This window comes from Marmota monax, unplaced genomic scaffold (assembly GCF_021218885.2).
Source record: "Marmota monax isolate L192 unplaced genomic scaffold, Marmota_monax_Labrador192_F-V1.1 WCK01_AAM20220418_F8-fsc00192, whole genome shotgun sequence".
NCBI lineage: Eukaryota > Metazoa > Chordata > Mammalia > Rodentia > Sciuridae > Marmota > Marmota monax.
In genome coordinates, this window is record NW_026693786.1 from 2,780,326 (window position 1) to 2,794,422 (window position 14,097).

Here is a 14,097-nt window from a genome sequence, read left to right on the forward strand (position 1 = left end):
AAAAATCAAAAAAGTTACTGCAAAAGAATTAAACAGCAACTCTGATGTGTACAGAAAATATGTAGCAAAATCATACTACAGCTCAATTAAAGCCAACTACATATTTGATACCCATTTCAAATTCTATATATAGCACTTTGAACCATTAATATTACCTATTCACCTTTTCTTACATTTACTCTAAGAAAGTACTTTTATCTTAGTTATACTGTATAAGCTATATAAGTTTTAATACTGTGATATACTCATGGAATTAATGTAGATTTAAATAATAGATTTCCATCATCTATTAGTTCTGGAGATGCTTCTGATGAACTATACATACATATAAGCTACAAAAATATAAAGTGCATCTATGTATAAATAATGTTAATTTGAGTGCACACAGCTATAAAAAAACAAAAACCCTATGCAATCTGGTTAAATTTTGTCTTTTAAAACACATGACATTCCCTATCTGCTTTCAGATTCTCAACATGTAGCCTCCTACTTTCTAATCCTTTTCTATTATGGTATATATGGAAAGCAATAATACTTACATAGCATGCCAGAGGAGAAAAGGAAGAGGCTACTCACTTCTGGCAGTAATTCAGTTGTTCGGACCCCACCTGTACTTCCAAGTGATGAAGAAATCATCAACATACTTTTACATAAACTACTTACAGCATAAGACAATATACACTGGGTGATTGTTTCTTCCTCGTAACAATAAGTTATAAGAAAAATTTCAACAAATTATATTTAAATCATCCCCAGGATATATATGCTGTCTCCAACTAGAACTTAAAATATGTGTGTGTGTGTGTGTGTGTGTGTGTATTTTTAGGGCTGGAGTTGTGGCTCAGCGGTGGAACACTCGCCTAGCACATGTGAGGCCCTGGGTTCGATCCTCAGCACCACATAAAAATAAATAAATAAAATGAAGATATCGTGCCCAACTACAACTAAAAACTAAATAAATATTAAAAAATATTTTAGGGGCTGGGGTTGTGGCTCAGCGGTAGAGCACTCGCCTTGCACGTGCAAGGCCCTGGGTTCGATCCTCAGCACCACATAAAAATAATAAATAAATAAATAAATAAAGTTTAAAAAAAAATAAATGAATGGATGAAATTTTAAAAATATTTTTAAAAAGATGAGGGACTTGAGAACTATATATAAGTGGAAAGGCAGATTGAGGGAACAAAGGAGGATATTACAGGAGCTTCCCATTATCTGAAATTAAACTATTTCTTTACTATTATAAAAATATTCTTAAATCTGATTGGAAGATGAACACTGACAGTAAACTGCCTTTATGTGATAGCAGGAAAGAACAAAAAGGAGGGGAATTTTATAGTTTAATTTTGTTGAATCCCCTGATTTCTTGGTGAATCCAGGATTTGTGATTAGGCTGCCACCTGTATATTCTATGGAGGTACTGAAGAGAGAAATGTTTATCAAAGAATCACCAACTTGGTTCAGCTGTAGATCTGAGACAAGTCAAACCTGTTGGATCATAGGATCATTCAGATGACCCCCTTATCTCTTTTTTCCTCACAGATAATTAACTGCTTTGTTCCAAAGCTCCCAAAGGCCGGATATTCAGAGCCATTACACTATGCTCTCTTCAGATGTTTGATATTTCAAATATTCTGATATTTGGTCCCACCTTCAAAGATCCTAAACACACAATCAGGCTGCAATAGGAGAATACAGAGGCTCAATGCCAATCTTTCAACACATATACATGGTTAAAGAGAACATAAGACATAGGAGATTTTGATCTAAGACTTTCACTTTCATACACAAGACAGAAAAGACCAAAAAAAAAAAAAAAAGTGTCACATGCCGTACATAATACAGGGGAAACTGCAAGTAAACAATAATTACAGATTATGAAGAATTAGAAAGGAAAAAGACTAAATGATTAAGGTTAGTTTTACTATATAAATAAAATTAATTACAATCATACTTCATTATCTGAAATACTTCCAGTTAATCCTATATGGTTAAGTGAAAATAACATGGGGACTTTAATATTAGACATATTTTGGTCCAAATCCCAGATATACTACTCATTTATAAAACTAAAGATATCAACTACATTTCAAGGCTGCTCAAGAACAGTTAGCTAACAAATAGTTAAAATAACATAGTGTATGTATGTGTATGTAAATGAATATTAATTTTTCTTTTGTTCCTTTTATTCCAAATTCCAAAAAGAACAAATTGGCTTTCCCATAATTGAAGATTCAGATATATGTTATATGTATGTAACTATTCTAGACTTTAACAAACGGAGAAAAGACATTCCTTTAAATCAAGTAGAGACAATAATAATAGACTGAAAAAAACACTAATAACTTGATATTTTCTAAATCAATGTGCCATTGTTCATTAGACTCACTATCTTCCAGCTTTAAAGAAACTGAAGGGTTGTTTCCTGCTTCATCCATATTTCCTTCACCACCTCCTCGAGATCTTGAATTCCAAACTTTGATCACTTCAACATCATTGTCACTGCCACTTCCACTTGAGCTACTGTCTTTTTTCCCCTTCTTCCCCTTTGTTTTCTTCTTTCTAAAAAAAGAAAGAAAGAAGAATGTTAGGAAAGCCAAGCAAAGATAAAAAAGCCAATTATCATAGGACAGTTAGCAAGTAGGGGTTTTAAATGATCAACTCAGGGCACAAAAGGTACTCAACTTACTTTGTATAATCATCAGAGCTTAAACTCATGGAAGTTTCGTCAGAATCTGAAGCTATAAATTCATCCATACTATCTTCATCAAAATATCCCTAGAGAAAACAAATGACAAGTTTGAGTAGGTTATTTAAATGTATACTGGAAATTATAATCATGCTTCATTTCAGTTGAAGGTAAGTTCATTGACCTCAGATAAAGAAGAACTGAGGAACTAACACAGACTCAACAGATAAGAAAGACTATGCAATGGCGGTCTTAGACTGAATCATGGACAAGAATGAGAATATAAATAGAAACACAGATGAAATCCATACAATGTTGTTAATAGTACTGGAGCAAAGTTAAATTCTTATTTTTATTCATTTCACTATGGTTATGCAAGATGTTAATATTAGGAAAATCTGAATCAAAGGAATGGGGGACGCTGAAATATTTTTAGAACTTTTCTATATATAAGACTATTTCAAAATAAAAGGTTTTAAACATGAACTCTTATAATAAAACAACATTTAACATTCCTTCTTAATCACAATCATTCAAGGATGTAGAAATTTTAAAAAGCTGAATGAAATAGAAAATTGCCTTGAATATACACTAAGTCAAAAATTGACCATTTTTCTAAGGTTATTCTATTTCAAAAAGATTCCTTTTAAACAATTTTAGGTATCTGATTTACCTTATTTTCTTTGCTGATGTAGTCCAGCTGCAAACACCAAGGATGAGTCCAGATTCTACTTAACATTTGAAAATCTTGGAAAAGTTTTGCACCTGCCTTTCCTCTTCCACCTTCATTACTATTACCTACACCTAATCAAAAGAAAAAAAAAAGAGTTTAAGATGCAAGAATTCTTTATTTTAACCAAGATATTTCCAGATTAGAGGAATTATTTGTGATATGGACCCTTTGGAAGTGTGTAAAAGATTATTAATCTTGTTTTTTAGAAATACATTCTTTACCACAAAAAATAAATAAAATTGTGAAAGAAACCCATTGTACAGAAACTATCAAGAAGCAAATTTGTGACACAGAAATATGTGATTTAAAGTAATAATGCATTAGAGGGCTGTGGAAATAATTCAGTGGTAGAGCACTTCCTCAGCATGTACCAGGCTCCAGGTTTGAAAACAAACAAACAACAAAGAAAACACATTAAGAAACAAAATAAATGTAACAGCAGGCAAAATAAGGACCTGAAATTTTAAAGTACTGATAAATTTAAAAGATCTAGAGATATCAATAACAACATTATATAAAAAATACTTTGGGGTTTACGATTAATACTAGCATATTTTGTTGCCTTTAATCATAACTGAAAAAAAAGCTGCCATTTTAGACAGACATTTAAAAAAAACATACATTGTCTTTTTTTATATGAGTTCTTAAAGCCCCCTAGATTCTCTATTCATGGGCTCTAGATTAAAAACTCCCATTTTAGATCAAGCCTTGCTCCATATACATAGTCCTGTAGCAACTTTCTCCAAGTACGCTTGTTCAAAAAAATGTACTTCTAAAAATTGTAAATATTGGTTTTATTCTGTCCAGCATAATACCATTGAAGTATCTTTAAATAAAAGCAAAATGAAAAGGGAATGAAAACACATTACATTATATGGTAAAATTATCAAGGTAGCAAAAGGCAAGACAAAAATTAAAAGGATAAAAACAACATTTAAGTAATAACATATTTTCCTATTCATAGTTTTTTGGAATTGCGGTGCTAGGGATTGAATCCAAGGCCTTGCACACATTAAGCACATAACCTCATCCCCACTATCCAGTTTTAAACCATATTAGTTCACCAGTAATTAGCAAGCATTAGGAGAGAAAATTTAGTAACAAAAATGAAAATAAAAAACTTAATATAAATCTGTACTTATTATTTTGCCAGACAGATGTATTTCCATTGTGTGTAACAGAAATCATTACTCTGAAAACAAAGTATTTAATTTCTTGGAATACAACTGCTTACAACATTTTATTATAATTGCTTTTATTTCTCTAAGGTCAGTCATATACTGTTTCATTCCTTATTTATGTCTTTTCTATTACTTTGTAAGTATAAAGTCTTATCAACTATGTTAATCCTTTCAAAGAACCTACTTTTGGTTTCAGTGATTTTCTTTGTTGGTTTTCTAATCTTAGTATTTGTTATTTCCTCCTTTCACTTAATTGGTGTTTAGTTTGCTCTTATTTTACTTTTTCAAATGGAAAGTTAGATTATAAAGTTCTTTCTTCTTTTTGAACATAAGGATTTCGTAACTATATATTTCCCTCTAAGGATTGCTTTAATTGCACCCTATATTCTGATACCTAGGTGCTTTCATTTGCATTGATGTCTAAATATTTTTTTAATTTCCTTAGTGATTTCTTATTTGAACCATGGGTTGGTTAGAAGTGAGTTATCTAAACATATTGGTGAATTTTTAAACTTTCATTTAATTACTGTTTTTAATTTCCTTCTAATGTGGTCAAAGAAAATACTTAGGTAATAAGAAGAATGTTAAAGAAGTTTGTAACAATACCCATCTAAATTTAAAAAGTAAAAATAAATACACACACATATATGTATATACAATATATATACACACATATATATATACACATATACAAATACATATATACATATATATGTATATATTATACATATGCGTATACACACACATTATACACACACACACACACACATATAAACGACCTAACTTTATACCTTAAGTATCTTGAAATAAATCAAACAGAGATTAGGTAAGCTATAGAAAAGAATATCAGAAAAGCCAGAAGTTTTTTTTTTTTTTTTAATAAAATGCAAACACTTAGCTAGATGAAGAAAAACAGAGAGAAGATTTAAATAAATAAAATCAGAAATTACACCTGATGCCTTGGGAATAAAAAAAGATCATGAAGGACATATATAAACAATTATATACAAAAAACTGAAAAGCCTCAAAAAATGGATAAATTTCTAAAAACATACAACCCTCCAAAAATTAATCAAGGTAAAAAGAAAGCAAAAACAGAACAATTATAAACAGACTGAAGGAGTAATAAAATTTTCTGAATAAAGAAGACTTTCAAGACTGAATCTAGGGCTGGGGATGTGGCTCAAGCGGTAGCGCGCTCGCCTGGCATGTGTGCGGCCCGGGTTCGATCCTCAGCACCACATACAAACAAAGACGTTGTGTCCACCGAAAACTAAAAAATAAATATTAAAAATTCACTCTCCCTCTCTCGCCCTATCTTAAAAAAAAAAAAGACTGAATCTACCAAATATTCAAGGAATCAATCAATACAAATTCATTTTAAACTCTTACCAAAAATTACCAAAAATACAGTTAGAAGGAATACTTCCAAACTCTTTTTACGAGGCCACCATTACCCTGATACCAAAGCCAAACATGTATTATTACAGACAAATATCACTTGGGAACATAGATGTTAAAATCCTTAATAAAATACCAACAAACCTAACTCAACAGTATGGCAACATGATGATACACCATGACAACTATGATTTATTCCTGGGATGACAGGCAGAACTAACATATGTAAAACAACCAATGTAATATACACATTAACAAAAAGAAAGAGCAACTCAGTGTAGAGTGCTTGCTTGGCATATGTGAAAAAACTATCTTAATCATCTAAATAACAAATAGTATTTAACAGTATTCAATATTCTTTCATGACAAAAAAATCTCTCAACAAAATAGGTATACAAGGAAATTTCCTCAGTATCACGTCAATGGAGAAAATGGAAATGCTTTTACTCTGAGATGAAATATAAGGCAAGGATATATATGCTGGCTGCCAATATTTTGCATAGTACTAGAAGAACTAGCAAGAGCATCCAAATTAGAAAAGCAGAAGTAATAGGAAAACTATATATATATATATATACATACATGCAAAACAATGAAACAGGTAAGAATATTTTACACTACAAAACAAAACTTTTGATATTGGCCCTGGCAAAGATTTTATGGATAGCTCACTAAAAGCACAAAAACATAGAAGTAAACATAAACAAGTAGTACCACATTGAACTACAAAGTACTTGTACAGCAAAGAAAGCAATGAAGAAAATAATAAGAAAATGGATGGAAAGAAAATATTTCCAAACCATGTATCAAATAAGAGGTTACTATAAAAATATATCTGTAGCAAAAAAATGAGTAATCTATGTTATTCTAGATTTTTTTTCTGATACAACTACTTTAAGTTATGAATGTTCATTTGAGTACTGTTTCATCCTGAGAGCCTGATATTTTAAGCTTTTATTTTGAGTTCAAAACACTTTTTATCTACTTTTCTTGTGCTTTTTTCCTTGACCTCAGAGATACTTAGAAGTGCACCACTGAATTCTGAAATAGTTGATGTGAGGGTGGGGTCTTATGTATCTTAGAGTGACTGATTCCTAATGTAATAAATCATGCAGGAAACAGACTGCATGATTTCAAGTTTTTAAAAAAGTACTGGAAATTTTTTTATATTGATTGTATTGGTTACATACATCTCAAAACTGATCAAATTTCATACTTTAAATATGTGCATTTTATTGTACTTCAAATTTACCTCAATAAAGGTATGGGGAAAATGAATAATCTAATTTAAAAATGAGCAAAGAACCTGAATAAACAGTTCTCCAATTAAGACACAAAAATAGCAAACAAGTATATAAAAAGGTGCTCATCATCACGAATTCTTAGAAAAATGCATATCAAAGCCTCGATGAGGGCTGGGGTTGTGGCTCAGTGGTAGAGCACTCGCCTCACATGTGTGAGGCACTGGGTTCAATTCTCAGCACCATATATAAATAAATGAATAAAATAAAGCCCATCAACAACTAAATTTTTTTAAAAGCCTCAATGAGCTTCACACAGTGGAACACATGGGAGTCTGAAACAGACTGCAAGTTTAAGGACAGCCTCAGAAATTTAGCAAAATTCTAAGCAATTTAGTTTGACCCCATCTCAAAATAAAAAAACAAAAAGGACCGGGGATGTGGCTCAGTGGTAAAGCAACTCTGAGTTCAATCACTAGTAACTAAAAATAAACAAACATAAAAGGAAAGAAATAGAATAATAAAGGCTAGGGATATAGGTCAGTGGTAGGGCAACCCAGTGTACTGCAGAGAGAAAAGGTGGGGGAGATCTATCAAATGATCTTTTGGAGAAATGGTTTACAGAGTAAGAAAGCTTGATAAATATCAAAAGAAAAAGAAGGCTGAGTATTTTGGTGAACAATGCAATCCCACCTACTCAAAGAGGATAAGGCAGATTCGAGGCCAGCCTCAGCAATTTAGCCAAACCCTGTCTCAAGTTAAAATTAAAAGGTAAATGGATGGAACTGGAGAACATCATGCTAAGCAAAGTAAGTCAATCCCCCCAAACCAAAGGCTGATTGTTCTCTCTGATAAGTAGATGCTGATCCCTAACATGGAGGGGTGGGAGTCATAAGAAAAATGGAGGAATTTTGATTGGGCAAAGGAGAGGAAGAATAGGGAGGGTGCACGGGGGAGGGGGGGGCAGGAAAGATGGTGGAATGAGATAGACACTACTACCCTAGGTACATGTATGGCTGCACATATGGTGTGACACTACATCATGTACAACCATAGTAATGTGAAGTTGTGCAACAATTGTGTACAATGAAAGCAAATGCACTCTGCTGTCATATATGTCTAATTTAAATAAATAAATAAATTTTAAGAAAGGGGGCTTGGGTCTCTCTTCACATTCTTGATTGTTTCCTTTGCCATAAAGAAGTTTTTACTTTGATACCATCCCACTTAATGATTATTAAATTTATTTCTTGCATTTTAGCAATCTTATTGAGGAAGTTGTTCTTAAACTGATATAATGGAGAATTGGGCTGGCATTTTCTTCTAGTAGGCACAGGGTCTCTGGTCTAATGCCTAAGTCCTTCATCCACATAGAGTTGAGTTTTGTGCATGGTGAGAGATAGGGGTTCAATTTCATTCTATTACATATGGATTTCCAGTTTTATTAGCACCATTTGTTGAAGATGCTATCTTTTCCCCAATATATATTTATGATAACTCTGTCTAGTATGAGATAACTGTAGGAATGTGGGTTTCTTTCTGTTTCTGGTATGTTCCACTGGTCTTCATGTCTATATTGGAGACAATACCATGCCATTTTTGTTACTATAGCTCTGTAAGATCTGATAATGAGATGCCTCCTACTTCACTTTTCTCACTAAGGAGTGCTTTGGCTATTCTGAAACTCTTATCTTTCCAAATAAATTTCATTACTGCTCTTTCTATTTCTATGAAGAACATCACTGGGATTTTAACAGGAATTGCATTGAATCTGTATAGTGCTTTTGGTATGGCCATTTTGATAATATTAATTCTGCCTATCAAAGAACAAGGGAGACCTTTCCATGTTCGTTACACTACACCGAGACTCCATTTGATGCCAGTCAGAATGGCAACCATCAACAATACAAGTAACAATAAATGTTGGTAAGGACGTGGGGGGAAAGGTACACTCAACACTGCGGGTGAGACTGCAAATGGGTGCAACCACTATGGAAAGCATTATGGATATTCCTCAGAAAACTAGGAATGGAACCACCATTTGACCCAGTTATCCCAAAGGTCTTAAAAGCAGCATACTACAGTGATGCAGCCACTTCAATGTTTATAGCAGTTCAATTAACAATAACAAAACTATAGAACCAACTTAGGTGCCCTTCAACAGATGAATGGACAAGAAAATGTGGTATATACACAATGAAATATTACTCAGCCATAAAGAAGAAATTATGGCATTTGCCAGTAAATAGACAGAACTGGAGGCTATCATGCTCAAGTGAAATAAGCCAATCCCCCAAAAACAAAGGTTGAATGTTCTCTCAGATATGCAGGTGATAACACAAAATGGGGGATGTAGAGAATAGAAGTTCAGTGAATTAGACAAAGGGGGAGGAGGAATGGGAATGGAAAAGATAGTAGAATGAATCAGACATATAACTTTTATATGTATGTTCACATGTGAATATGTGACCAGTGAAACTTCACATCTTGTACAACCACAGAAATGGGATCCTAATTAGAATAAGTTATACCCCATGTATGTGTAATATGTCAAAAACACTCTGCCATGTGTACCTTTTTTAAAAAAAAAAATGGGCTTGGGATGTACTACCTGAGGTGTAGCTTGAGGAAAGGAAGGAAGGAAGGGAGGGAAGGGAAGGGAAGAAAGGGGAGAGAAGGGAGGGAGGGAGGGAGGGAGGGAGGGAGGGAGGGAGGGAGGAAGGAAATAAGGAGGGAGCAAGCCACAATAGTGGTATACACCACTCACAGAACTCAGTTGGTAGGATTGTTTCTTAAAGAGAGAGAGAGAGACAAGAAAGAAATGAAAACAGAAAAAAAAAGGGGGGGGGGACAGAGCAAAATTTGAAGAGAGAATTCAACACACATAATATCTTTGCATACTAGATATGTGTACTTTTTTTGTTTTTTGTACTGGGCACTGAACCCATTAACTAGTCCTTTTTATTTTGAAACAGGCTCTAGATAAGTTGCTGAGACTGGCCTTGGACGGACCATCATCTTCCTAAAGCTTTCTAAGTCACTGGGAGAACAAATGTGCACCACAACAGTGCACCTGGCCTTGATACATATGTTTTTATACTACACAGAATTATGCATTGTTTTATAACCATTAATACATGATACATTGTATAGATTCCTATTAAGGCATTATGGTACATAGATTATTATATTTAATGTATCTTACTTCATGGCATTAGATTAAATTGATGTATCATAATCTAAACTATCCCCAGCCAGGTGCCATAGTGCATGCCTGTAATACTAGTGGCTTGGGAGTCTGAGGCAGGAGGATCCTGAGTTCAAAGCCAGCCTCAGCAAAAGCGAGGCAGTAAGCAAACAACTAAGTGAGACCCTGTCTCTGAATAAAATATAAAATAGGGCTGGCGATTTGGCTCAGTGGTTGAGTGCCCCAGAGTTCAATCCCTGGTACCCAAATAAATAAATAAACCCCAAAAGTTGAGATTTTTGGTTAATTTCCAATTTTCATTATTACAAATAATGACAAAAATAAAAAGAGTTAATATTAAATAAAAAGATGGATTGTAAAATTCCAGTCATTAAAAAATATTTTCCTAGTGTTTTTTAATGCTCCTTAATTATAGATAATCCATAAACAAAATAAAAAACATTCCTACACAAATAAAGAACATATACACTTTAAAAAATTGGAAAGCAGGATACCTAATAAAAATACCACTTCCAATTTGTGGTTTATGACACAATCGCTACTCTTATTCTCACATTTGCACATTTCAATATTTCATACACATTCCACAATGAACACATATTTCTGCAAGGAGGGGAAAAAGCTTTAAAAATCTGATATAAGCATTCTTGAATATAAATTTCTGTACACATTATTAGACCTCTCCTTTGGATAAAGGCTTAAAACTGAAAATAATTATGATATACCTTACCTAGTTAAAGACAAATTAATATAAGCATTAAAGAGCCCAATTCACTATATCCTTAACAATACTCCATATCATTTTATCTTATCAGTTCAGTGGTGTCTAATGTTCAATGATGACTCTAATGTCATGACTACTTTTGATAATTATTATACATTCTTCCTCAACCTTGAATTATGTTATCACAATGTTAGTTATGATATTTTCAAATGTAAGATTTAAATTAACATATAATTCCAGGTACTTGAGAGGCTCAGGCAGGAAGACTGCAAGTCTGAGGCTGGTATGAGCAACTATCAAGACCCTGTCTCAAAATAAAAACTAAAAAAGGGGCTGGGGATATAGCTCACTGATAAAGCACCTCAGAGATTCACCCCCAGTACTGATATATATAGTATTAATTTTATATATTTAATAACTTAGTTTTCCTGATTATATAAACACACATTTAGATTACTTGTATTCTGCAATTTTTGTAGAGATGTAAAACAAATAAAATAAAATAAAGAATTAATATTTCTACCACATAAAGGAAAGAATCTCAGTTAACGTTTTGGTATCATTTCTCCATGATTCCTTTGGCTACTTAACACTCACTCATTTAAGTCTCAGCTCTCATCTGAAATGTAACTACCTAATAATCAAGTAAACACTTTATAGCAATGATTATCAAATGGTTATCAGAAGTGTTTATCAAAATCATCTGAAGGGTTACAAAAATGCCAATGAACAGGCCCCAGTCCAAATACACAGAATCAACCTCTAAAAGTCAGAACTTAGACTCGGGCATTTTTAGACACAAAAGCTATTACTGAGTTCTGTTTGGGGATATTATTATTTGATATGAAATAAAAAATTACCATTTTAATAATTGTAAATTCACAAATGATTGACATGAAGCATAATCAAAATGCTCTACAAGCATAATCACCCTCCATTTCTAGAAGTTTATCATTCCTAACAAACTGTGCATCCTCTTAAAATAACTCTTCATTCCCTTCTTCCCTCAGCCCTTGGTAATCACCATTATAATTTCTGCCTGTATGTGTCTGACTATTGTAGGTACCCATAACCAGAATTATACAAGTATTACAATTATGTCTGACTTATTTCACTATATATTAATGTCTTCAAGGTTCATCCATGTTATAGAATGTGTCAGAATTATCCTACCTTTTTGAAACCTAAATAATATTCCATTGTATATCTATACCACATTTTTTAATGCATTCATCTGTCAGTCTATACTGGGGTTGATTGTACATTTTTGTTTTATTTTTCTTATTATTTAGGTACTAGGCACATTAACACTGACCTACATTGCCAGAATTGTTTATTTCAGACACAATTTCACCAAGTTGCTGAGGGTCTCACTCTGTTGCTAAGGTTGGGCTTGAACTTGAGATCCTCCTACCTCTGCCACCAAAGTTGCTGGGATTACAGGTATTTGTCACTGTGCCCATCACCTTTTGGGCAATTATAAATAACACTGCTATAAATTTGGGGGTTCAATTATCCGAGTTCTTCCTTTCAATTCTTTTGGGAATATTACAAATAGAATTGCTGGATATTCTGGATCACTTTTGAAAAATGCCACACTGTTTTTCTCTATTGGCTATAATATCTGACATTCCTACCAGAAATATATAAGGTTTCCACTGTATCCACACCATAAGCAGTATTTCTTAGACTGCCTTTTCTTTTTTTGATAATGCCTATCCTAAGGACACAAAACAGTGTCTCACTGTGGTTTTGATTCCCATCCCTAATAACTAGTGATGATGACCATCTTTTCATGTGCTTACTGGATATTTATATATATCTTCTTTGAAGAAATATCAATTTGGGTCCCATTTTTGATATAGGTGGTTTGTTTCTTTGTTGCTGAATTATAAGAATTCATCATATATTCGGGATATCAATCCCTATTCAGAAAAAATGATAAAAAATGATTTGAATATATTTCCTCCAGTTCTGTGGGCTATCGTTCAATGTACTATTTTTTTTTTCTGTACCAGGGATTGAACCCAGTGGTACTTAACAACTGGGCCTCATCCCCAGCCTATTTATGTTTTTTCATTTTAAGACAGAGTCTCACTACTTTGCTCAGGGCCTCACCGAGTTGCTGAGGCTGGCTTTGAACTTGTGATCCTCTTGTCTTAGCCTCCTCAGTCACTGAGATTACAGGTGTGCACAACATGACCAGCCATGTGCTCCACTTTTGCATCACTATAAAACTCAAGACAGTATATGGATTGTAATATTGATTTAAGTTTAAACTCAGACTAATAATTAGTTATTTAAAAGACCACATATTCATATTCTTATAAAACCTAATTGTTTACTGAATGCATACAATTATATGTTACTAAGAACTTCTGAAACCTTTTAATAAAAGGCAGCCTATGGAATGACACTGAAAAAAAGGAGGGTTGAAGATGAAACTCATTGGTGAAGCACTTCCTTAGCATGTTTGAGGCCTTGGGTTCAATCCTAAGTACCACCCTCTCCCCCCAATAAAGAAAGAAAAAAGAAAATGGGAACCATTATCAGGGTAATGCAAATCAAAATCACAATGATTACAGATTTGTGTGACTACAGAAAGATTGCAACTTCAAAGCTAGGTGTCAGTGGTTTGGTGACATCCTAAGCAACTGTCTCAAAATAGAAAATAAAAAGAGGTGGGGATGTAGCTCAGAGATAGAGTGTCCCCTAGATTAAATGCTCAGTACAAAAAAATCATAATGAGTTATTTCTCATTCCTGATAGGATGGATATAATCAAAAATAAAAAAGGTAACAAGATGTGGAGAAGTGGAAACCATTATAAACTGATGGTGGCAATGTAAATTAATCATTGTGGAAAACAGTATGGGGTTGCTCAAAAATTGAAAATGAAACCATCATATTATCCAGCAATC

The 14,097-nt window shown here is 33.2% G+C and overlaps 1 protein-coding gene across 11 annotated transcripts in view; it reads right to left on the reverse strand.

The window, feature by feature from the left end:
* Atrx (ATRX chromatin remodeler) overlaps window positions 1-14,097 on the reverse strand; it is a 231,630-nt gene that overhangs the window by 61,598 nt on the left and 155,935 nt on the right. For all 11 annotated transcript variants that reach the window (XM_058584904.1, XM_058584905.1, XM_058584910.1 and 8 more), the window contains 3 exons: window positions 3,363-3,493; window positions 2,690-2,778; window positions 2,390-2,562 (listed from right to left, as the gene is read on the reverse strand). In XM_058584904.1, the coding sequence (XP_058440887.1) occupies window positions 2,390-2,562; window positions 2,690-2,778; window positions 3,363-3,493 (393 nt within the window). The remainder of the gene's footprint in view (window positions 1-2,389; window positions 2,563-2,689; window positions 2,779-3,362; window positions 3,494-14,097) is intronic.